The sequence below is a fragment of the Mya arenaria genome, chromosome 1 (genome assembly GCF_026914265.1).
Source record: "Mya arenaria isolate MELC-2E11 chromosome 1, ASM2691426v1".
In the NCBI taxonomy this organism is placed as follows: domain Eukaryota; kingdom Metazoa; phylum Mollusca; class Bivalvia; order Myida; family Myidae; genus Mya; species Mya arenaria.
In genome coordinates, this window is record NC_069122.1 from 948,254 (window position 1) to 973,401 (window position 25,148).

The 25,148-nt window shown below is 35.3% G+C and overlaps 2 protein-coding genes across 2 annotated transcripts; one reads left to right on the forward strand and one right to left on the reverse strand.

The window, feature by feature from the left end:
- The first annotated feature begins 762 nt into the window (after positions 1-762).
- LOC128236803 (alpha-aspartyl dipeptidase-like) lies at positions 763-11,805 on the forward strand. Its single transcript, XM_052951917.1, has 7 exons — positions 763-923; positions 1,165-1,253; positions 3,408-3,482; positions 6,416-6,669; positions 6,907-6,966; positions 8,777-8,859; positions 9,824-11,805. The coding sequence occupies exons 1-7, from the start codon at positions 832-834 to the stop codon at positions 9,888-9,890; spliced, it is 720 nt and encodes a 239-aa protein (XP_052807877.1). The 5' UTR covers positions 763-831; the 3' UTR covers positions 9,891-11,805.
- Positions 11,806-15,754: 3,949 nt separating this feature from the next.
- LOC128235201 (uncharacterized) lies at positions 15,755-25,072 on the reverse strand. Its single transcript, XM_052949961.1, has 6 exons — positions 24,951-25,072; positions 21,305-21,336; positions 20,828-20,959; positions 20,332-20,572; positions 19,971-20,043; positions 15,755-19,293 (listed from the first exon to the last, which is right to left on the reverse strand). Exons 1-6 carry the CDS (start codon positions 25,008-25,010, stop codon positions 19,139-19,141), a joined length of 693 nt encoding a protein of 230 aa, XP_052805921.1. The 5' UTR covers positions 25,011-25,072; the 3' UTR covers positions 15,755-19,138.
- Positions 25,073-25,148: the final 76 nt, after the last annotated feature.

Genomic DNA, 25,148 nt, shown 5'->3' on the forward strand with positions numbered 1-25,148 from the left:
TGTGTATACATATTTGTTTAGAACACTTTTATGGCATTTTGAATAAATGCCCTTTTTTTATTCAATCAACGTCAATTTAACCGTCTCCGTGGCCTAGTGGATAAGCGTCCGCCTACGGAGCGGGAGGTTGTGGGTTCGATCCCTGGCCGCGTCATACCAAAAGACGTTAAAAGTTGGTACAAGTAGCTCCATTGCCTGGCGCTTGGCATTTAAAGGGTAGTGCTTGGAAAAGTGGTGTACTCAGTACTGGTTTAACCCAGGAAAGTTGTACCCCGTGTATCGGTGCTTTACACCGAGCACGTAAAAGAACCAAGGGGTCTCTTCGAAAAAGAGCTAGGGTCTCGCACCCGGACTTCCTTGTATCCCACCACTGTCTCTTCAGCGTGCTGTCCCTTCAGCAAAAACAAAGGACCCCGTTGGAAATAAGTGCTTGCACTTTCACGGGTTATCCTTGATCGCAAGGTCTAAAGAAATACATACAAATACATACAACGTGTTTGTTTTTCCCTTCGTACATACAAGTTCGCCTTAGACTGGTTTTCGTTCTACCTAACCTTGGTCAATATATAAATATATAGAGTTATTAAATTAAAATTCAAAATAATGAATCTAAAAGATTAAAATTACCGAATCATTTTAAAAAATCAACAATTTTGTTTATGTTTTGAAATTTCGCGCTCAGCTCAGATCAACTTTTACCGGAAGTTAAGGATAAAGACTGAACACTCCCGAGCGTTATTATACTTTATTTATTTCCTGTTCCGGTGGGGAGTTTTTTTTCGGGAAAACCTGACAAACAATAAGGCTTAGTTGCAATATACAATTAGAACCATGAGAAGACTTCTTTTAATTTCCAATTCAACATTGCATGGCAGTGGATATCTTGACCATTGCAAAGACACCATCAAATATTTTTTGACAGAGTAAGTCAAATTGTGATTGTGAAAGAAACATGAATAATATCAGATTTTCTACTTTCACTTTGAACATTTTATCTGTTTAATTATATTTGTGTTATATATATTCTTTTACCCATCAATCAGACTCTTGTATAAGCGGGTGGAGGCTACCACAATATGCAACAACCTTTTTTATTCATTGCTATGCAGGTTCTCAATTTGGCTGTCAGACCATCCCTAATCCACATGCCCATTTTGATTGCAGTAAAGTGAAGACTGTTCTGTTTGTGCCTTATGCCCTACAAGACAGAGATAACTATGCATCCACAGCCAGGAAGGCATATACCGAAATGGGTAAAACTTTTCATATCTTTTCCGTATAAAGTTAATATTCTTAATAATGTATGGCTTTAATTAATCAATTATTTAACAGTGGTTAAGACATTTTTTACATTAAATATACCATGCTTAATGGCATGAGGCTATCTAAGAATGGTGCCTTATGCTGTGGTTGAGCCCATAGTACCCAAAGGAAATCTTATTGGCTGACAAGGTGGCCGGGCACCTCCACCAGACTCACTTATGACCATGGAAATGGGGATGGGGAAATAAACAAACTTCTTTTCACAACTTCCATAATTAGTAACAGATGTATATTGTATATATAAATGTATAATACGCAGGGCTTTTTCAGCAAATAAGGGCGAGTAAGAAGGAAATTGACATTTGGGCTGCGGAAGGGTTGGGCTCGGGAGGGGTGTCTCCTACCGTCAATATTTTTTTCAATTTTAAGCATTGAAAAACTCGATTTCCAGTGGGTTCAGGTTTTATTTTCATGTTTTTATCTAAACCTTTTTCAGTTAAAATAGTTGATAGATATAAAACTATTATCGTTTAGTAGCATTTATTCATATTTGCGCAGTTTCACAATGTATGTTAAATAACAAATTAGCGCAGTTTACCTCTTCATAGTGAAACAACGAGTGACTTTGGAACCATTGCGAGTTGAATGGCATGTGTTCAGTTTTTTTACTGCCAAAATATCTCTTTGGAAATTTAAAACTTTTAGGCCGATTTGGAACGTCCATTTGCAAGTCAAACTTTAATGTAACGAGTTTGAAATAATACAGTAACATATTGCTGGCTATTTAATGACAATTCTATTTTAACAAGTAATTTCAATTATCACAATGAACTACAGTTTTTGAAAGATCAAAAACGATACAAATAATTATTGTCTTTTGCCTCTTCTTCCTCTTACTCGTCTTTAATAATCCGCCGAATGTTTTCACGCCATTCACTGCCAATTAGCTAGATGGTCACAGGTTTAATTATGACATGGTGACCTGTTTATTCAATATCGTGTCAGACTGGTATTGATCTATATGCACGAAGCTTTATTAAAAATACGATTATTAAGAAAATCGGTATCAAATATTCGCGGCCCCATTGCTGTTACAAGCCAGAATATTGTGGCCCCAGCTCCTACGCACCATGGTTGGCCAACTTTGGGAAATTTAAATGGTTAAAAGCTTCAAATTTGGAAAATTAAATATGATAATGTCAAAGAATTATAAATGTTTATGATTATTTATGTGTTTCTCAAAGAAAATGAATTGGGAAATATGAATAGCTTAAGCATTTGTTTGCAACTGGCCACATGTGGAAATCATAGATACTAATTACTATGTATTGTTAAAGTCAAGTGGGTAAATCATAGTCTTTGAAATATCAGTTACAGACACCTGCTAGACTTGTTCTTAATTACTGGACAAACTGTATCTTCTATAATTAATTGAATGAAACTTGGAAAGCAGTTGTTCTACTTAACAGAAAACAATTCTTTAAACCATACTTTTGCCATTGGCCAACAAAACAAAAATTTATTACCCTTTTGTCCTCAGACAGCAGAAAAACTATGCACAGTGTTAGTAAATATTTATATCATGCATCTTTGTTACGATCGAGAACCTAATTATGTTAAGAATTTGATAACGTTATATGAGCGTGGCATAAAAAGAAACTGTATGTTGTAAAGTAAATGGTAGACAGTTCTTGTAAGGCCCTCAGTGGAGAGAAAAGGTTAAGATACAAAGTTAACGAATAGAGTGGATTATGAATTAAGTGTGACATAGCAAAGTGACTTTATAAAATATACACCTCACAATAATATGATTATGAAATGAATAAAATATGGAAAGTGTATTTGGTGTTACATGATAAACAATATAATAAATTGGGAAGAGAAGAGACCTGGTGACATAAACACAAAAGCATCAACCTATTTATTCAAAATGATTTTTTGGCAAACAAATTTACATCTTTCAGTTGGGAAGTTGGTGAAAGTTGACCTCTGCTAAAACAGGTGAAAAGTACATTTATACATTTCTGTTATGTCCTTGATGGAACATTTGCATGTAAAATATTTGTTCGACACAGTCAACAAGAACTTGATCTGGTCAAGTGACAGTCAGTACATCATCTTGATAATATCGTCTTTTCTTTCAGGATATGGACTAGACAGCATACATGAGAAACCAAGTGCCATCGAGGCTGTGCGAAAGGCAGAGGCCATATTCATTGGTCTGTTATTCTAAGTATTAAGTTATCATGTACATCATGTACTTGTTTCCATGCATAATGATACTTGGAGGTTATGTATTTCTCATAGGAAATCTTTCATGCCTGATGTGGTTTGTACCTCCTGTTTTTAAAAACAGTAAAGAATATATTTCAAAACTAAACAGGACTGTATGAAAGTTTATTTGTTCAGTGCTATATTCAATCTTGGGAGACTAAAAGCTTGCATACATTTAGGGTTACTTTCCTCATGAATCCTAGGAACTGTTTGCTTGTGGAAGAGTAGTTGAAATTCTCTCCTGAGTCATGAGTATGATATTGCTCCTAGTATTCTTGATAAAATTAATGGCCCCCAGTACTCCTGTAGCAATCTCTACTGAGCATGATATCACTCATAGGGTTTTTGATGAAGTGGCCCCCAGTACTCTGGTATGAAATTGCACCTAGCATCATGGTGAAATGGTCCCTCAGTACTCCTGTTGAATTTCTGTCCAGGTGCAGGTAAGCTCCTAGCATCTTGGTGAAATGGTCCCTCAGTACTCCTGTTGAATTTCTGTCCAGATGCAGGTAAGTTCCTAGCATTTTGGTGAAATGGTCCCTCAGTACTCCTGTTGAATTTCTGTCCGGGTGCAGGTAAGCTCCTAGGATCTTGGTGAAATGGTCCCTCAGTACTCCTGTTGAATTTCTGTCCAGGTGCAGGTAAGCTCCTAGCATCTTGGAGAAATGGTCCCTCAGTACTCCTGTTGAATTTCTGTCCAGGTGCAGATAAGCTCCTAGGATCTTGGTGAAATGGTCCCTCAGTACTCCTGTTGAATTTCTGTCCAGGTGCAGGTAAGTTCCTAGCATCTTGGTGAAATGGTCCCTCAAGACTCCTGTTGAATTTCTTTCAGGTGCAGGTAAGCTCCTAGGATCTTGGTGAAATGGTCCCTCAGTACTCCTGTTGAATTTCTGTCCAGGTGCAGGTAAGCTCCTAGGATCTTGGTGAAATGGTCCCTCAGTACTCCTGTTGAATTTCTGTCCAGGTGCAGGTAAGCTCCTAGGATCTTGGTGAAATGGTCCCTCAGTACTCCTGTTGAATTTCTGTCCAGGTGCAGGTAAGTTCCTAGCATCTTGGTGAAATGGTCCCTCATTACTCCTGTTGAATTTCTGTCCAGGTGCAGGTAAGTTCCTAGCATCTTGGTGAAATGGTCCCTCAGTACTCCTGTTGAATTTCTGTCAGGTGCAGGTAAGCACCTAGGATCTTGGTGAAATGGTCCCTCAGTACTCCTGTTGAATTTCTGTCCAGGTGCAGGTAAGTTCCTAGGATCTTGGAGAAATGGTCCCTCAGTACTCCTGTTGAATTTCTGTCCAGGTGCAGGTAAGCACCTAGGATCTTGGTGAAATGGTCCCTCAGTACTCCTGTTGAATTTCTGTCCAGGTGCAGGTAAGCTCCTAGGATCTTGGTGAAATGGTCCCTCAGTACTCCTGTTGAATTTCTGTCCAGGTGCAGGTAAGTTCCTAGCATCTTGGAGAAATGGTCCCTCAGTACTCCTGTTGAATTTCTGTCCAGGTGCAGGTAAGTTCCTAGCATCTTGGAGAAATGGTCCCTCAGCACTCCTGTTGAATTTCTGTCCAGGTGCAGGTAAGCACCTAGCATCTTGGAGAAATGGTCCCTCAGTACTCCTGTTGAATTTCTGTCCAGGTGCAGGTAAGTTCCTAGCATCTTGGTGAAATGGTCCCTCAGTACTCCTGTTGAATTTCTGTCCAGGTGCAGGTAAGCACCTAGCATCTTGGAGAAATGGTCCCTCAGTACTCCTGTTGAATTTCTGTCCAGGTGCATGTAAGTTCCTAGCATCTTGGTGAAATGGTCCCTCAGTACTCCTGTTGAGTTTCTGTCCAGGTGCAGGTAAGCACCTAGCATCTTGGTGAAATGGTCCCTCAGTACTCCTGTTGAATTTCTGTCCAGGTGCAGGTAAGTTCCTAGCATCTTGGTGAAATGGTCCCTCAGTACTCCTGTTGAATTTCTGTCCAGGTGCAGGTAAGTTCCTAGCATCTTGGTGAAATGGTCCCTCAGTACTCCTGTTGAATTTCTGTCCAGGTGAAGGTAAGTTCCTAGCATCTTGGTGAAATGGTCCCTCAGTACTCCTGTTGAATTTCTGTCCAGATGCAGGTAAGTTCCTAGCATCTTGGTGAAATGGTCCCTCAGTACTCCTGTTGAATTTCTGTCCAGGTGCAGGTAAGTTCCTAGCATCTTGGAGAAATGGTCCCTCAGTACTCCTGTTGAATTTCTGTCCAGATGCAGGTAAGTTCCTAGCATCTTGGAGAAATGGTCCCTCAGTACTCCTGTTGAATTTCTGTCCAGGTGCAGGTAAGTTCCTAGCATCTTGGAGAAATGGTCCCTCAGTACTCCTGTTGAATTTCTGTCCAGGTGCAGGTAAGTTCCTAGCATCTTGGAGAAATGGTCCCTCAGTACTCCTGTTGAATTTCTGTCCAGATGCAGGTAAGCTCCTAGGGTCTTGGTGAAATGGTCCCTCAGTACTCCTGTTGAATTTCTGTCCAGATGCAGGTAAGCTCCTAGCATCTTGGTGAAATGGTCCCTCAGTACTCCTGTTGAATTTCTGTCCAGGTGCAGGTAAGCTCCTAGCATCTTGGAGAAATGGTCCCTCAGTACTCCTGTTGAATTTCTGTCCAGGTGCAGGTAAGCACCTAGGATCTTGGTGAAATGGTCCCTCAGTACTCCTGTTGAATTTCTGTCCAGGTGCAGGTAAGCTCCTAGGATCTTGGTGAAATGGTCCCTCAGTACTCCTGTTGAATTTCTGTCCAGGTGCAGGTAAGCTCCTAGGATCTTGGTGAAAAAGGCCAAAAAGAGTTTTCGAATCATATGAAAATAGATTGTAATACATATTTGATAATTGAAATTGTAGTAATCTATTATTATAATTATAAACTTCACGTAGGTGGAGGAAATACCTTTCGGCTTCTGAAGACTCTGTATGATGAGAAAGTTGTAGTCGAAATACGAAAGCGTGTGCTGGAGGATGGAATTCCCTACATCGGCTCCAGTGCTGGTACCAATGTTTCTACAGTCAGCATTAACACAACCAATGACATGCCGATTGTGTACCCACCTTCATTTGAGGCTCTCGCGCTCGTGCCATTCAACATAAACCCTCACTATCTGGATCCTAACCCTGACAGCAAACACATGGGGGTAAGGATTGGTGCATTTAAGCAAAAATGTTTATTAGTGCAATGAAGTAATGAGGCAGAAAATTCATTTATGGCTTGTAATATGCAGTGTTATTGTTGTTATTTGTATGAGAACAAATGGGGTTTGGTAATTGTAATTAAAGTAGAAACATTTAATGCTACAATATGTTAAAGCTATCATGTAAAATATTAATGTTTTGTCAAGCATTCAGGTCATCATGTGCATTATGTTCTACAGGAGACAAGAGAACAGAGGATCAAGCAGTACCATGAGTATGCAGATACCCCTCCAGTCTTGGTAAGTAAGAGAACAGAGGATCAAGCAGTACCCTGAGTATGCAAATACCCCCCCAGTCCTGGTAAGTAAGAAAACAGAGGATCAAGCAGTACCACGAGTATGTGCAGATACCCCTCCAGTCCTGGTAAGTAAGAGAACAGAGGATCAAGCAGTACCACGTGTATGCAGATTTCCACCCCCCCCCCCCCCAATCCCCAGTCCTGGTAAGTAAGGGAACAGAGGATCAAGCAGATCCACGAGTATGCAGATACCCTACCAGTCCTGGTAAGTAAGAGAACAGAGGATCAAACAGAACCATAAGTATGTAGAAATGCCGGTACTGGTGAGTAAGATGTTTTACATGACTGTTAAATTAACATGACGCTAAAGGGAGCTAAGCTCCACCAGGTCACTTGTCAGAAGTGGTCAAAGTTATCCATTAGATTCTCATTTTTGGTCAGTTGCAAGATATCCAGCTTCATGTTAATTTTGTAGGTGGTAAAAGTAAGTACAAGCCATCAAGACTCGTACTCTGGTAACATGAATGAGGCCTTTTCATTCATTTTTTTACAAAACTAGGCTTGTTACAATAGTTTAAGCCAGGAACTTAATTGATATAGAACTGGAGTCTACTTCATCTGAATGTTCAATTTTGATGACTAACTTAGGTTTCGGTCTCTCATCAAGAGGACTGTTGGTTTGAACCCTAGGTTTGGGTCTCTCACCAAGAGGACTGTTGGTTTGAACCCTAGGTTTGGGTCTCTCACCAAGAGGACTGTTGGTTTGAACCGTAGGTTTGGGTCTCTCACCAAGAGGACTGTTGGTTTGAACCGTAGGTTTTGGTCTCTCACCAAGAGGACTGTTGGTTTGAACCCCAGGTTTTGGTCTCTCACCAAGGGGACTGTTGGTTTGAACCCCAGGTTTTGGTCTCTCACCAAGAGGACTGTTGGTTTGAACCCTAGGTTTGGGTCTCCCACCAAGAGGACTGTTGGTTTGAACCCCAGGTTTTGGTCTCTCACCAAGAGGACTGTTGGTTTGAACCCTAGGTTTGGGTCTCCCACCAAGAGGACTGTTGGTTTGAACCCTAGGTTTGGGTCTCCCACCAAGGGGACTGTTGGTTTGAACCCCAGGTTTTGGTCTCTCACCAAGAGGACTGTTGGTTTGAACCCTAGGTTTGGGTCTCCCACCAAGAGGACTGTTGGTTTGAAACCCAGGTTTGTGTCTCCCACCAAGAGGACTGTTGGTTTGAACCCTAGGTTTGGGTCTCCCACCAAGAGGACTGTTGGTTTGAACCCCAGGTTTTGGTCTCTCACCAAGAGGACTGTTGGTTTGAACCCTAGGTTTGGGTCTCCCACCAAGAGGACTGTTGGTTTGAAACCCAGGTTTGTGTCTCCCACCAAGAGGACTGTTGGTTTGAACCCCAGGTTTGGGTCTCTCACCAAGAGGACTGTAGGTTTGAATGCCACTGTGGATGTTTTAATGGTCTTTCAAGAAGGAAGGCTAGGTTAGCTATTAGTATCTCTCACCCATAAGACTGATGGTTTGAACTCCATGCATGAACTGTGGATGTTTTAATAGTCAGACTGATGGCTATTTCTTATGCATTCTAGGGTAGGTTTTCACTCAAGAAACACTGAAGCATGATCCATATTACTCTCTTCACAATAAACCTAAATTGAAGTTTCAACTATATTAAAATTGATATTTTTCTTTGAATGGATTTTCTTGTGGTCTAATAAAATATGTTTAAAAGATAAATTAAAGAAATTTAATCATTAATATATTGCTTGATATGTTTAACCATTTAAGACTGCCTGGACTTTTATTGCAGGGTCTAAGAGAGGGCTGTATTCTGCATGTCGAGGGTGATAAAGCCACGTTGAGGGGAAAAACAGATGCAAGGCTGTTTGTCAGGTACAAAAGCAACCAAGCCCCTTCTCAAAAAATAATATGCTTTTACCAAAGTGCACTCCAATAAAGAAAAAAAAATGCTTTTAATGTAGAAATAATGCGCTTTAACAAAGCTAAAAAACACCCTTTAAACGGAGGAAATATGCACTTTTTACACAATCAAATGCACTTAAATGCATTAATGCGCTTTAAATATGCTTTTAGTGCAGAATGATTGCGCTTCAGTCACAAGAAGTGCTCTTTTTTCTAGTTTATGATTTACTTGGAAAGAAAAAATATGCTTACAAATACAATATGTTGCCAATATCGCTGCATTTAATGGAGATTTATTACTTATTTAATGTGTATTTAACAAACTTTTTTAAGAAGGGAAGCTATGGATTTCCAAATGTTTTTAAACAGTGAGATAACATTTTGATCTAGATCAGTAACAAATTAATTTGATTCTGAATTAAAAACCCTATGATAAATTATTGTGGATTCAATATTTGTTATAAATAACAATTTAAGGTCACAAATTAATTAAAGTTCTACTTGTAAACTCAAATATTTTTATCTCATCTAGCTGTTAAGTTGTTGCTTTTTGAAATGAATTTTTATCCCCAAAAAGAATAAAAGTAGGAGGTGATCTTGTGATACTTTCATTGATAAAATAGAATCTAACGATGTTAATAAGACCACCACCAAATTAATGGACAACATTGTTTGTCCTTTAACATAGTATAGGGTAAGAGACTGCATAACTGAACAACTATTTGAGCCATGGTTATGGGATTTAATTGCAACACAATAGGTCATGATTGTGCTTATTATCATACAAAATGTGACTATTGGATTTCCCATTAGTACGAAAAGGCAATTTTGCAAAATGACAACAAGAACCTAAAAAATGCCAATTTCTGTATAGGTAACACTGTAGATTGTATGCAAGCCAACTGATCAGTTATATCATATGTCTATATTGCAGGGGAAAAGAACCAGTGGAGTTTACCCCAGGGGCTGATATGTCATTCCTTTTGAGTGCCACAGAATAATCAGGGACGTTATTTCTGTTGAGTGTCACAAAATAATCACTGACATCAGATCTCTTAAGTGTCAAAATATTATAAATCCTTGGCATCTTTACTAAGTATCTCGTGGATAAGAGTAATAATGTACTGTTAAGTACCGGAACGTGAGTGTTATAAATGTATCAGTTGACAGCACGAATAAACAATAATCAAAGAAATCAAAGTAGAAATATAAACATATTTATATATGTCCAATATTTTTTTATCAGGTGAAGAATATAGTATTATGTCAGTTTGTAAAAGAAATATTAAATATGTTTTAATGCTATCAATACATATGTCCTTAATGGAAAGAGCAGTAAGAGTTGTTCTTATCTTATTATATCACACAAAAGTCATGTTTGTTTAAAGTATTGTTAGATATATGTCTCTCCCTTTTTCTTTTTTCTTTGTATAATTAATTGTATATTGCATGTTCTTTTCTTTTAAAATAGCTTTGTTTGGATTATGGATGTTCTGTCTCATACGCTCATGCTGTCATTTTATCATGAACTGGAATCTTTGAAAATAAACTTGCAAACTAGAGAATGGATCATGCACAACAGGAAAATTTAAAGTGGCATAATTAGGGTATTCTTTGGTATTTATGGTAATTCTTATTCATTGTTACTGTCCATTTTATGTCTCCTTCATAAGTGTGCAGACATGTAGGGATCATGTTGTCTGGCATCATTGATGTCCATGTCATCATTGTCATTGTCTGTGTCATCATCAACACCGTGACATGTCCATTTCAACTCTCTAACTTTTGTAATTGTTTTCCAATCTTGATTGGTATACTATCTTGACTTAAATGAACAGTCATATCACACATTTCAGTTCAAAGTTATGGCCCTGGAATCGTCACAATTTCTTATTCAGTCTTTACCAAACTTTGCTACAATGTTTATGGGAGTAATTTCTGCACTGAGTTCAATCAACAGTCAATTAAAATTAATGAATTTGGAGTTATTGCCATTTATGTGTGAAATTTGAAACAATTTTACTTTGTCCACTCTGTTACTTGAGCATCTTTTATCCCGTCTTTCCAAAACTTGTTCACAATGTTTATGTGCGTCAAATTTGACTGACAGCCAATTATTGCAATATTAACTCTGGAGTATGGGTTATTAATTGTCAAAATTTTGACTGATTTCTTATTTGAGCTTTAGTTGTCCAATCTCTGCTACAATGGCTTACAATGTTAAGGGCATCAAATCTGAAACTAATTTGATCAACAGCCAGGGCAACACTATTCACTCCGGAGTTATGGCCCTTAAATTGTCAAAAACTGATCAAGTTTATCCATTCATACTCAAGCATTTCTTATACAATCTTATTTAAGCATGTGGTAATTGGGATCGTATATTATCATAAAAAGCAACAAGGAGATCGCAAAAGTTATTCCAGAGTTATGGTCCATAAAATTTTCAAAGTTTAACTAGATTCACATTGTTAATTCAAGCCATCCATGATTCAGGCCCATGATTTGAAGATATCCCTTGACCAATCAATGGTTGGTTCATGGAAATGATCTAGAAAAGGCATATCAACTTTCTTTCAAATGTTTACTTTTAATATACAGCCATGTTCCATGCTTTTTTGAAGATATGTCAGGAAAAGATGCAATACAATGTAATTGATTTGATGTGATATTTTACTATTTTAAGTCTTTGTAAAAAGGTATTGAATCTATTTGAAAACATTTGTATGAACTATGGCTCATAAATTATAACGGAAAGATTTGGTTCAACAATGAACCAATGATGATCCTGACATATAAAATATGCACAAAATTCTAGTTAATTGAATATTGGTGAAAATTTAAACTGAAAATTTAAATGATTTACCAACCAGGTTAGGGCCTCTGCATTCATCTATGAATAAATGATTATTTCTATTGATGTTTTTGCTTTATTAAAAAAAAAAACATAGAAAGAATATTTGGGTTGCTAATCATAAGCTGTCTGCTTACTTTTTCAAACTCTGTGGATAATAAAGTAAAGTACAATGCAGTGTACTATTCTGTACTATTATTATTTGTATTTTAAAAAATTCTTAGTCATATAATGTTGTTCACCTCTTATACAACACTAAAAGTCACACAAGATGGATTTTTCTTGTATTCAAGCGAAAAACTTTTCTGAAAAATTCAAAAAACATATCAAACATGAACTAAGTCTTACAAAGATAATGATGAAAAAGAAAATAAGAAAATTAAAAAGAGCTGAAGAAGTGATGCTGTGGGCACCAGGATTCGAACATGGTTCCTCCAAGTCTGCAGATAGACCATGTCCACTACACGGCAGTGACAGAAGACTTCATAGGGTTTTATGAAACATATATACAATTTGTTATTTTGGAAGAATTTTAAAACATTGGAGCATAAAATTGTTTACTTTGAAATATTCATGTTTATGTTCTGTATTTTACTTTAGCATAAGTTTTTTAACCAAGTTCTCCTTTTTGTCAACTTGTCTTCGCAATAAGTCAGACTTATTTAATTTCTTAATAAATAAGTATATATAAACAAATAAATAGATCAATATAGAATATTTGCCTTTCAAACACCATGGCAACAGAAATCAATCAGCTTACATGTCTCTAGCATATGATTATTATAGTGTTTATGATTGATTTGTCTGCATTCTTCTGCTTGTTAGATACTATATAAATAGTGATCATAAAATATAACTGTATGTATCGGAAGAATTCTGGATGAAAAAGAACTTCTCCACTGAGCACGGCCATATCAAATAGATTGTATATGTAGTGTCTTTCACTGATTTCACCGACCTACCCGGCTAAAAAAAACTTTAAAAATGCCATTGAAGAATAATTCTTAATCTATCAATCTCTTTCAACCAATTTCTTTATACTGGATTTTATCAATTAAATAATTTATAAAAGCATAAAGGTACATATATGTGCATTAGGAAGATTTAACGTTTCTTCAAATATTTTGTGACTCATTTCTTATTTTAGTTTCACCTGCGGCATACAGCGTCCAGTATCTTGTCCAAACAATAACTTTAGATGCATCTGTCCAATCATCATCAACTTTCGTCAGAATGTGTATGGGCATAATATTTCAGAGAGACTTGATAACCAGGCATTTTGCTCAAATCACTCAAGAGTTATTGCCCTTTAATTATAGAAATTATCTAAAATCAGGCTACACCTTACAATACTGACAAGTTGGGGCAAGAGTCCAGTATGTTTGCAGGAATGATGCTACTTAACTAGGATACAGTAAATGCTTGCCTAATAGAACACGGTCCAAGGTGACTTTGGCGTGTTTGTGTGAGAGACCGATATTTGAAACACAACAAGGGGCAATCCAAATGAGACAGATGGAACAGTTTGATACACTTGAACATCAAATTAACTTGTGCAGATGAGAACTAATGTTAAGAATGAAGTGAATATTAGTGTTTTCATTCTGAATGCTGATGACCTACTTATCAGAAGAAGCTAACAACAGGATTAATTTGGAATGGCCTTTTTGTTTTTTATTGATCATTTTTGTCATGAAATATAGCCCAGCTTACAGCATCATTAACATCAGAGAGTTCATACATAGAAATAACCAAATAACCAATTGCTATGTAGTGTGTCTGAATGACTGTAATCCTAATCAATAAAGGCTTTATTTTCATAACTTGAATCGGATTTAACAGTAAATGTTCTAGCACAAAACATTTTTCCACAAAAAGGCGTCTGGTTCTGAAGAATGGACTAACACTGACCACTTTATAGATGCACTTGCTCCAAAATAAGACGTAATTCCACAATTAATACAATTGTTTTAATTTACCAAAAAGGATAAATAAATATCAGAAACAATAGTTTTTATGAAGGATACAGTGTTTAATTTGAAAGAAAGGTACATAAAACACGGTATATCTACCTTATCAGACGATAGTTGATCCCAGTCAGGACCCACCAATCATTTAATATTTGTGCCTCTTCAGCTATTGAATACACGTTTACAATCATGTTAACAGTAATTATTATTTTCTAAGTAGCTTATTACCGGTACTCACTATATATGCATGTTTGTTATACATGTGTATGTATTGATTTTAAAAATGAGTGTCACTTTAAGCTCATCTATGTACAATTATGTAATATTTTGATGCCTGGTATTGCAATATATTACATATTACAAATTTGCTCTTTTCCACTGAAAGATTACAGAGTTGTTTAATTTCCCTTCACTATTGCAGTCGAAAAAGGGAAGAATATTTCAAAACTTAAATAACTTTTATCTGTTATGTATGTTTGGTAACGCATGTAACATACAGTCAAACTCTGTTGGCTCGAACTAACAGGGACTGGCGAAAATACCTGGAGCCTCAGAAAAATTTGAGTCATGCAAGATTACTTCAAGGAAATAGGTCCTTTACATCCAGTAAGAGCCGACGAGGAAATCGGGCAAAGCGAGTTCCAGCCAACGTGGTTTGGCTGTATAGGTAATCATCACGTTCAACCCTTTCAAATAATTTCTACAAGTTATGGGGTCACCAGGCAACATGCTTCAATGTGTTGGCTACTTAAACATTAGCGTTTCCGCCAGTCCTTTATGACTTGTCGGGGCCAACCTCTCTTCATAAGGAAAGGCTTATTACCGACACACGCTTATCACACCGACATGCCTTAATTCCCGCACCAACATGCCTTAATTCCCGCAGTGACAAGCCTTAATTCCCGCAGCGACAAGCCTTATCAAAACAGTAATCAATATTAACAATACACCGCTTATGTTTTTGTAATAGTTGATTGATAGTAAGAAGGCCTGTCCGCCTTATAATCGCGTGCTGATCTTCTATTGTAATGGTTGGTTAATTATAAATGTTACTTTTCTTGAGGGAAATCGAAAATCTTTGTTGATAAATGAAGTATATACATAAACAGACAGTTTCTATTTCTACAAACAAACTAAAAAGAATTGAGAGGAATATCCAGTAACTACTCTGGGACATTACATGACCGTTGGTTGACCAGGTTTAACAATTAAAGCTGCACTCTCACAGATATACCATTTTTACAATTTTTTTATTTTTTGTCTTGGAAAGAGCATTTTTGCGTAAACATCTTCAAACCAATGATATAAGATTGCTGATAAAAAATAGATCATAGTTTTTCATATTTCTGTTCGAAAATTAATGTTTTATGGCTTAAACTGTTACTAACGGTTTAAGAAAATTGCATAAAACATTAATTTCTTTACTTAAATATGAAAATCTGTGATCTGACCTTTTGTCAGCAGTATTATATAACTAGTTTCCATGCATTTTCGCCTAAATTGGCTCGTTCTAAGACAATTAATAAAAAAGTTGTCAAAACGTTCAATCTGTGAGAGTGCAGCTTTAAGAGCTCATGGATTTGTTTGTGAGCAATTGACTTAGTAATGAATAAAAAATAGTCCCTGTACTGCACAATTGGTATGGGTAGGGGCTTTAGAACTGGCTGAAAAATCTGGAACTGCCCACTGCCTGATGGGCATACATTTATATAAATCTACATGGCATGGTCACTGCATTAAATGGAGACATTGATTTTGGCTGTCTATGCAAAAATTCCCTCAGTTAAGTCTATAAAATTTACATCACTCTTGCATTGATGAGAAAGGCGATGATGTATATGTGTCAACCTTTCTCAAAGACGTTTTAGGTTCCAACCCAACCTGAACAGCACTTTCTCTTTCTTCTCCAAATGGACACCAAGACCGGTTTCTACCTGGGACCAATAATTTCATCCTACTTCCTCCAGCCTCTACCAGGAAACGGACTAAGATGTCAGCTTTTGTCACAAATCATGCTTATAAACCAACTCACAAAAAGACATTGACAAGGACAAATTTATTATTATAAAACAGAGAATTTTAACATACGTGTATATAAATGATGAATAAATTACAACCATGTAAAAAAGAGGCAAAATTGAATAACTGACCAGTTCATGAAATTTATAATCAATTTCATCAGAAAACAATATGTGTTATAGACATAAAAGAAAGAAAACATTGTCAATTGTCCAAAATATTGGTACCGGTCTTATAAGCTGAATCAGAAAAAAAACATCTAAAATTTAAAAAACAGTTTAGCCCTCTTTTTCAATTAAACATGAACTTCTTGAAGTTAAATGAAAAACAACCATTGTGGTGTTTTAGACCTATTTCATACACTTCGAAATCATTCCATGAACATAAAAATGTACACTTAACATCCAGAATTAAAACTTTAACAATTATTCTTGGATAATATTCAAAACTCAAGATCAAATTTTAATAAATGCAAACAATGATATGAAAGAAATGTAACATATTAAACATTTGGTTCAAGTTCTGATAAAATGATAACCGCCAACCCATAATAATTTGTTTAAAGCATCAAAACACTTCTTATCTGTTAAAAACATCCATACACTGATTAACTTTTAAAAGTAAAATTGCCATTTAAATACAAAGACTGCATTTAATCTTGCTTTTGACATGTAATTTTGAAATTGAAAAAAAAAATGCTCATCTCCACAAAGGTTTAAAGCCAGATTCACGATACTTGTTACACAATCATGTAAGGTGTATTTCTTAGTAATCTCACTCTGCATACAACAACAACACAAGGCCAATATATAACAAAAATAATTAGTTATATCTCATTAATATCTTATTATTTTAAAACATAACATCAAAGTAACTGAACATTGATCGTGTTTTTACCCTTCTAACAAGGGCATTCTTATTTATATTCATTACAAGGTTCGTCCTAAAATAACTATTTTGATGCAAAGGATGAGAAAAAACAATTTTACAACTGGACAATAGTCTTAAACAATGCTCTCAATCCTGAATGAATCCCCTGACCCAAATTATTGAAAATTCGTAAGCTTATCAAGCTTAAGTATCTTATTTGATTGAGCCCAACTACTTGCTTGAACTTAATTTTACATGATCAAAACCAGCTTATTTTAATTAACATTAAGATTAATTCATTATTCTGTGTAAAGATTTGTCAAAACGGGAACATTACAGAAATGATACCAAGACAAAACACAATGTGTTTATAAGGGAAGATACCAAGACAAAACACAATGTGTTTATAAGGGAATTAAGATTGTTTAAGTAATTTGGGCTCGATGTTCTTATGTGTTAAACTGAGATTGAGGTTTGAGTATTTCTATGACATAGGGGCCAGCACAACAACAACAACACCAGCACAGCAACAACATAAGTGTAGACGATTTAACGACTTTTCCAAAATCCATAAAATCATAAAAAGTAATTCTTTGATCTTCAACAATGCTCAATTGTAATGAAAAATACTAATTAATGTTGAAAGTACAGAAATGAAACAAAACAACAACATAAAACGGCAGTTTTCGATGTTATCAGAATCCAAATCTATATGTTAAGAACAATCCCATTCAGGATTTTCATGTGGTAAAAAGAAAACATGGCATATAGTTTTAAATGTAAGCAAAGAAAACCAGGACCTTAAATATCTTGTCGAGCGATAGCCCTACAATACAAAATTGATTGTTAACATGACCATAGGTGGGTAAACAGCTGTACGGATGCAGATTTTGATAGACTTACCAAGCCTGGTGCTCTAAATGTGCAAAACTTCATAAATAAGATCACTTTGGGCTAAGCCCAATCCCCATTTTATATCTATTTTTTACCAAAAGAAACATGGGTGATTTTGATCAGACTGTTTTTGGTACGAGAGCAATATTTGAGAATGTTGAAAATGTATTGAAACAAACTAACCAATATACAATGAGATTACAAAAGCAATGATCAACACCACTTAAAGGCATATAAAATCAATATAAAATTTTAATTTGTGAAAGTGTATTTAACAATAAAATTGATTAATTCAATATTAAAGTGTTATGCAGGGTGCATTAGTATCATTAGCAATGCAAAATGCAAGCATTTGCTTAATACAGTTTAAAAGCTAAAAATGCTTGATTTCTGCGCTTTGTAACACATGATAAAGACAACAAGTATAGAATTCGTGTAGTCCTTAAAGTCATTTATCAAAAAAAAAAAATTCATACTATTATCACACCTAAATATGACTAGATACTAACAACAAAACTGTCTCATTAATACATTACATGTACACTGTTATATGAAATCAATAACATATTCTGGAGTGGATAATTGTTTCTTTCTGAATCAGTGACATATTGTTTATATTTAAGTTAGTCAAGACCAAAAGGCAAATTTTCATGGAAATATTGACTGTTTGTGTTGACGAGATGAAATATAATGAAACAAAATATCTCACTGAAATGTTGTTTTTTCATGTATTTTGATTATATTTATGTTAAAACTCATCTGAAGTAACTGCACAGCAAAATCTTTTGTGATTGTTATGTCCTTTCAGAAATGACATCTTCATTTTTTGTCCCAACTGAATGTATACTGATGTTTGATTGTATGGCAAATCGGGACAAATATTAAAAGAGTGACTTGACATAAATATCTCCATTCGCTGTACTATATAGTATATCAACAATAAATCTTTAAATATGAAATAACTTAACACCTGTATAATCTTTACAAACATATCATGGTGTAAGTGCTGGAATATATCTAATATTTTAATGCAAAAAAATGCAGTTTTTACATAACATTTTCACTATCATAAAGCAGAAAATGGTGCAAACACCAGGTATATGCTCGTCAAAGAGAACATTTATTACTTCATTTACTAGAACTACTGAATGACATTGCACATGATCAATCACCAGGACTACGTAATGATGTACCTCCATCTGTATGTTTTGATGAAATCACCTCATCCAATATTATCAGGGCATTAGACCTTCTTTGACAGAGGCCTAAAATAAACTTCTTCCATTAATTTTAGAAAAAAAACGTTTACACATTTAAATTTCCCAAAGTTAAAAGGCCTGACCTCATTCAAATTTGTGTTTAAAATGCCCTGATTATGGATTTGTAAAATGCCTGCATAGATGTGTTGTAAAATGTAAATGGATATTTTTGTAATGTGTAAAATTGGCTTACCAAGTTAGAAAAAATATAATTTAAATCATTAGGGGATTTTTTTACATGTAGTAAATAATTGTTTGTGAATATGTCTACACAGTCTGGTATGCATACCCTGTATAAAAAGTAAATCAACTTTCAACAACTGTTCAATGGTGCGTAAGAAAAGCAGCTCTTCACATGTTTATATAACACAAGCAAACAATTTTCACTGAGCTTCATTCTGATTGGATGGCTGGTTTTGATGTGGCACATTTTGATTGGCTGCTTGCACATTAGTTGCGACCTGATTGGCTACTTCAGAATAAGGAGGTGGTTGAGGCATTTGATTTGTTGGTTCATTGTTTGAAGAAACAGGATAACCTGCAAAGAAGTAAAATCACAAAAATGAAACCTTTACACTTAAGTTAAGACACCATACAAAGTTTAGTTCAATAAACTTCCATAAACCTTTGTTCTGTTGTGCATCTCAGTATGTTCTTCATGATTCATATTAGTATATGCATGAAATTGTGTTCATTTCACTACAGTCAAGATAATCCATTCCCCCCCCCCCCCCATTCAAGCTTTTATTTATTACAGCAAAATTTGGTAAGTCTATGAGTAATACTTAAGTTTTGACACATCACAGAATCGATATTGTCAATTTTGTTATGAAAAACAGCCCACAATTAGATGCCATTTGCTCATCCAGTTTTCTTATTTGAAAGAGGGGGCAGACCTCATGAAAATATTTTGCACACAAGTGCATTGTCAAAATAAACTTGTGTACCAAGTTCAGTGTGAATATTAACAGTTATCAACTGAGTTGTGGCCAACATGACAATTTCAGCATGATGTTCATGTAGACATCAATCACCAACCTGCTAGAAACACAATTCAGGCTGTGCTCATAATGATCATGAGAAAAACTCACAATCAGTTACATGGTGTTTTAAATACAATCCCTGCCAGATATGATCCAACTATAATGATATAATAAAGCGTAAAGAACAAACTTAATAAATCAAAAGATTAATTTTAATAAATCAAAAGATTACCTGTATATTGCGGTTGTGTGTTAGGCTGGGTGGTTTTGGAGGTGGGTGGGTACAAGTCTGAGTGATTTATAACCTGAAATAGGAACAGCATATATGACATATATCAAGAATTATCACTCATAAAATCCATAAGGAAATTAATAATGTACAATATTGTTTTTATGTGGAGAACAGTACCTTTTGAAATTTCAGTCCATGTGCTTTTACTTGTAAGACGTTAATAAATTTGCTTTTAAAAGTATATTTTTTATGAATATAACATATTTCTCATCAGAAGGCATATGATTGATTGATAATGACCTAGATCTGGATCCTACATTTCAGAATCTCTGAAGCAAATAAAGACAAAGAGCCTTCTTACCTCAGCATAAGGTGGTGGAGCAAATCCAGCTGGCACCGTTGGCTCAGCTGTCGGGTACCCAGCGTAAATCATGGCTTCTGGGTATCGGTCCATGGGCATTGGACGCCGTCGGGTTGTCTGGAATATGGATATGAAGCTTGGGCGAGTCGCCCCAGCCCCATGGGATTGGATGATACGCTGCCTTTGCTTGTAATAGCCACAGCCACCGAAACATGACATCATCAGAAACAGAATCACAAACCTGGTGAAAAAAAGCTTTGTTGATTAATATAGCACTTTATTGTTTTCATGTAAAGAACAGAACCTCAAACTTTAAAAAATAATCAAAATCCATCATGATAATATCTTAATTGTGACACTTGTCTTCATTTCATGGCTATCAATCATGCGTTATGTACAACCCACAGAAGATTATATAGTTAAACTACTGTCTTTGAGATAATTAAGAGGTTTTATTTATTCGATTGATGTTTTCATCAATTTACATCACTCTTACCAGAAATACCACATGTTCCATATGGAGAGACGGTAACTGTAGGCGTATCTCCGCTCATCGTCATCATCATTGGCATGGCTGTCACCCGGGACACAACATCCATGCATGCAGCACTCACGACCGCCAGTACATCTGCAACATTACAATAATACATTTTATGGTGTAAACAAAAATGCCAGTGCTTTAACATGCATATTTTTCGTCATTGATCTCTGGTACTCGGACAGGCAATTCCGATGAATGCAGCCAGACTGGAAAATTTCCAGGCTGTACCAGGAATGGAAGAAGCTCATGTTTAATGTACGGTACTAATATTTGTAACAAATACTAGTTAGACCAAGATTTTTTAAAAATGTGCACATGGCTTTGATTTCAATGAAACCTCGAAATGCTTGACATGTTTCATGTAAGTATGTAACATACTCAAGGTATTTTTCACATAATGTTTCATGGGACACTTATGGTTATAATACTTACACAGATCCATCACTGCATGTTTCAGCAATCACCTTTAACATAGAACAATAAGGAATATTAAATTAACAAAAACATAACTGTTTGTAAATCTCAATGAAATATACTGGTAAGCTTAAACAACGGATCTACTTAATATTTTTGGGCTCAGGATATACAGTTGAGAGTTGTCAAGATACAGCATAGTTTATATCCCAGCATAATAAGACATTGCTTGTAAAACAATGACTTATTTTCAAGATTCCTTCATTGCAGATAAACCACCTCACAGGAAGGCACTAAAAAGCTAGGACCTGTAAGGCTTTCCATGCCTAGTAATAAGTATACATAATATATTTATTATTTCTATATCAAACATTTCGCCGAAAGCCATTGAAGTGACTGATATCAGTTGTAACTAAGAAAGGTGTTCAATAAAGTTGTGTCCATGTTGCTTTAGTACCGTCATTGCGGAAGTTGAAAATTGTTCCAGGTAACCTGTAACCTGATCAATGTTTCACAACCTCACACAATTTTACAGTACCGTAAATGACTGGGTATAAGACGATAGGGGGTATTAGACGCAGGGAAAAAAATCTGTGAAAAATCCGAGAAAAAAACCTTTAATCTATGTTTTTGGTTAAAAGACGCATAGAAAAAATGTCAAAATCGTCCGGCATTTTCAGCCACCATGTTTGTTGACAGTGACAAAAAAAATTTTTTTCGTGAAAATGGCGATGGTTATCTTTAAAACCATACTGTCGAGAATGAAAAGTTATGTTAAGCAAAAAATATTTTGACAGTGCCCAACTTTGCTTTTTTATATGTAAGTTTGATTATTGTTTAATTCAATTTATTATTCAAAATAATATTGAATACCGTAATTCACAAGAGTTCGGACACCATAAATTAATTATTTTTTTCGCTCTCCCAATACATAGAAAATTATTTTATTTACATGTTTGTTTAACCTGCCTTTTTTCTTCATGTTTGCTTTTTACCACTTATTAATTTATCCGTAGTAATCAATGGTCATAAACTTATTTATTACGCCTATAAGTGTAAATCCTTCATGAAGTTAATTAAAACACCATTTTATACATGCACTGAACTGAATAAACACATTCTATCGGCTTCAGATCAAAGAGTCACACTGTGTGACGTCACATAACTTACAGTTATGCCCACGAGGATCTCGTGGAGAGCATGGACATTGCTATGCAGGATTAATGTATAACTGTACGATTATTGCTTCATATAGTCTATAAGTGTGGTACAAGTTTGAAAGCTTATTGGCAGATCGTTTTACAAACATGCCATGTCGATGTTTTCTTAATCCCTTGATTGCCCTTGTTGTTTGTTTAATCCTCAAATAAATATATCACACTTCCTTTTCAACAGGCAATAAATCGTTTAGGATGGGTAGTAACTAATTAAATTGTCACAGTGGTGTATACGGTTAGGTAATCTAGCCAGGCAGTGTAAAGATAAAAATCAATATTCTTCGTCTGTGAAACTTGGTAACTATTAAAGTTATGATTGATGTCCTTTGGGTGTCCGAAAATTAGCTACCCAAAATAAATTATTTTGGGAAATAATTATGGGTGTCCAAATATAAAATATTTTTGTTGAAATTATAAACGTCTTACGATATACCGTATCCCGATCTTCAACTGCCGTTTTAACCCGTATATACTCGATCAATATGACGCGATTAACATCCCTTTCTACATAAATCTAAACAAACTCTCGGCTTGAAATTGACATCAGAAAAAAAGTTCAAAAAATTGTTACTGGGTATTATACGCAGGCATTTTTTTGCATCAAAATCTGAGGAAAAAAAGTGTGTCTAATACCCAGTCATTTACGGTAATATTGAATAGTAATAATGTGTTGTTATATATGCCCCATTTTGTGATAAATAATGTGGCTCTGAATCATACACTCTGGTGTTTGTGCCATGGTTTACGTTAATACAGAGGATCTGGAAGTATCCTTTTTAAAATTTTCAGACATTTTTACCCAAAGTTACATCCAATGTTACAGAGAAGTTTTCCAATGTATTTGAGTATTACTCAACACTCTTGAAAGAAATGGGTAGCTCATATTATAAATTTATAGTATTTCAAGTTTCTATTACCCCATTGTTTTGATTTTAATTGAGTATACATTTAACAAATGTCTTTGATTAGTGTGATTGGCAACAATAACTGGTAACAACTAAATAATTAAAATAGAGTGAAACCGAGTGTTTAAAGTTGCTGTATAGGGTATTGTTCACATTACAAATTAAACTAGAATTTCAAAACAAATTAACACTTAGTATAACTAACAATGTCTAGAACAACTATGCATGTCATCAACAATCTGATCAATTATTGACCCTGCGATGCCTTTAACATGTTCGTGGGAAAGCTTGCATATGAACTAGTGAGTTTCCGTCTGCATCCGTCAATAATTGTATATCATGGTATTCACTTGTCAATCAACTGAAGTGTTTAGTCGAACAAAGAGGTATTCGATTCTATGCAACTTGCTTCCGAAAAATGATCGGCCAATTACAGAAACCATAATCTATTTTAAACTGAGTTAAATCAATTGACCAAATTGAAATCGCCGAATTAGATGAAATGAGTTTCCATTTTCATTTTTTATTTTATTACGCTTCTCATTTAAATCAATTGCATATTCTGTCTTTTCTTATGCGTTTTGTTCCTCATTGAATTTTAAACCAATTGCGTTTTCTATGATTTTAATTACGTATTTACGCAAATACGCAGCTTATCTGTAACTCAGAAACCCCACACAAGGGAAACGGATCTAAATAAATAGTAGACAACTGTCACAACAACAGACAACACACTGGCACTTGACTAGTCTAAAATAATAGACGTGTTATACGGGATTCTTCCAATCCCTAGCGTCTAAACGGGAATGTGCAAAAAACGGGGGTGTTTTAAAAATATTGAAATTGTTTTAAGTGAAGTATTTTATGGTTGAAATTGATCATAAAGAGTTATATTCATATTTTACCATGTAAGTGAAATGTTATTTTGCACTAAACAAGCATTAAGTGCATTAAAACAAGTTGTTTACCTTTCCAATAAAACGAAAGTTGACTGACACAGACAACAATTATGCGAAGGGGAACAACTCGATACAATCGTAATAGCTCGGCCTCCTCCGAAAAAGCTTCAAGATAGTCCTTGTTATACAATGGTAACAACTCGGCCATGGCCAAAATGTTCCGAGCGATTTAAAACTGTGCCCTAAAGCCTTGCAGGTGCCCTTCATGTATATATCGTTATGTTTTGACAGAATGAAATGAAAAAAAGACGTCAAACTCATAATTATAAGTTGGATATTTATTTTTTTGTGTACGGAACTAATATAAAATAACATTATCTGGTAATATTTCTTGTTTTTATGATATTTTATAGACGCTATATGCTTTAACCCGGAATCCTGAACGGAACAACTACCCACTTTTGATACTAAACAATTTGTATGTGAAGGATTTGCCATATCAAAAATCTAAAAAAAATCCGTCAACGTACAATTATTTGGACTAGCACTTGACTAGCCATCATTATGTTAAACAGTTGAATCATCAACCTTTAAAAGTGACATCGACAAGACAAAATAATGAACTGATAAAGAATATGTTTACCTGTGTAATAAAATATGCCAACAGCACAAAATAGTATAAAATATATTGAACAAGTGACATTGTTTTCGTTCAATAACAACTGGAAAAAAATCAATGTTTTGCAATGACGTCATGGATACGAGTTCGATTTACCAGTTGATAGGTCGATTAAAAGGGATCAAGACAAATCGGCCCCTTACCAAATCGGCCTACAAATCG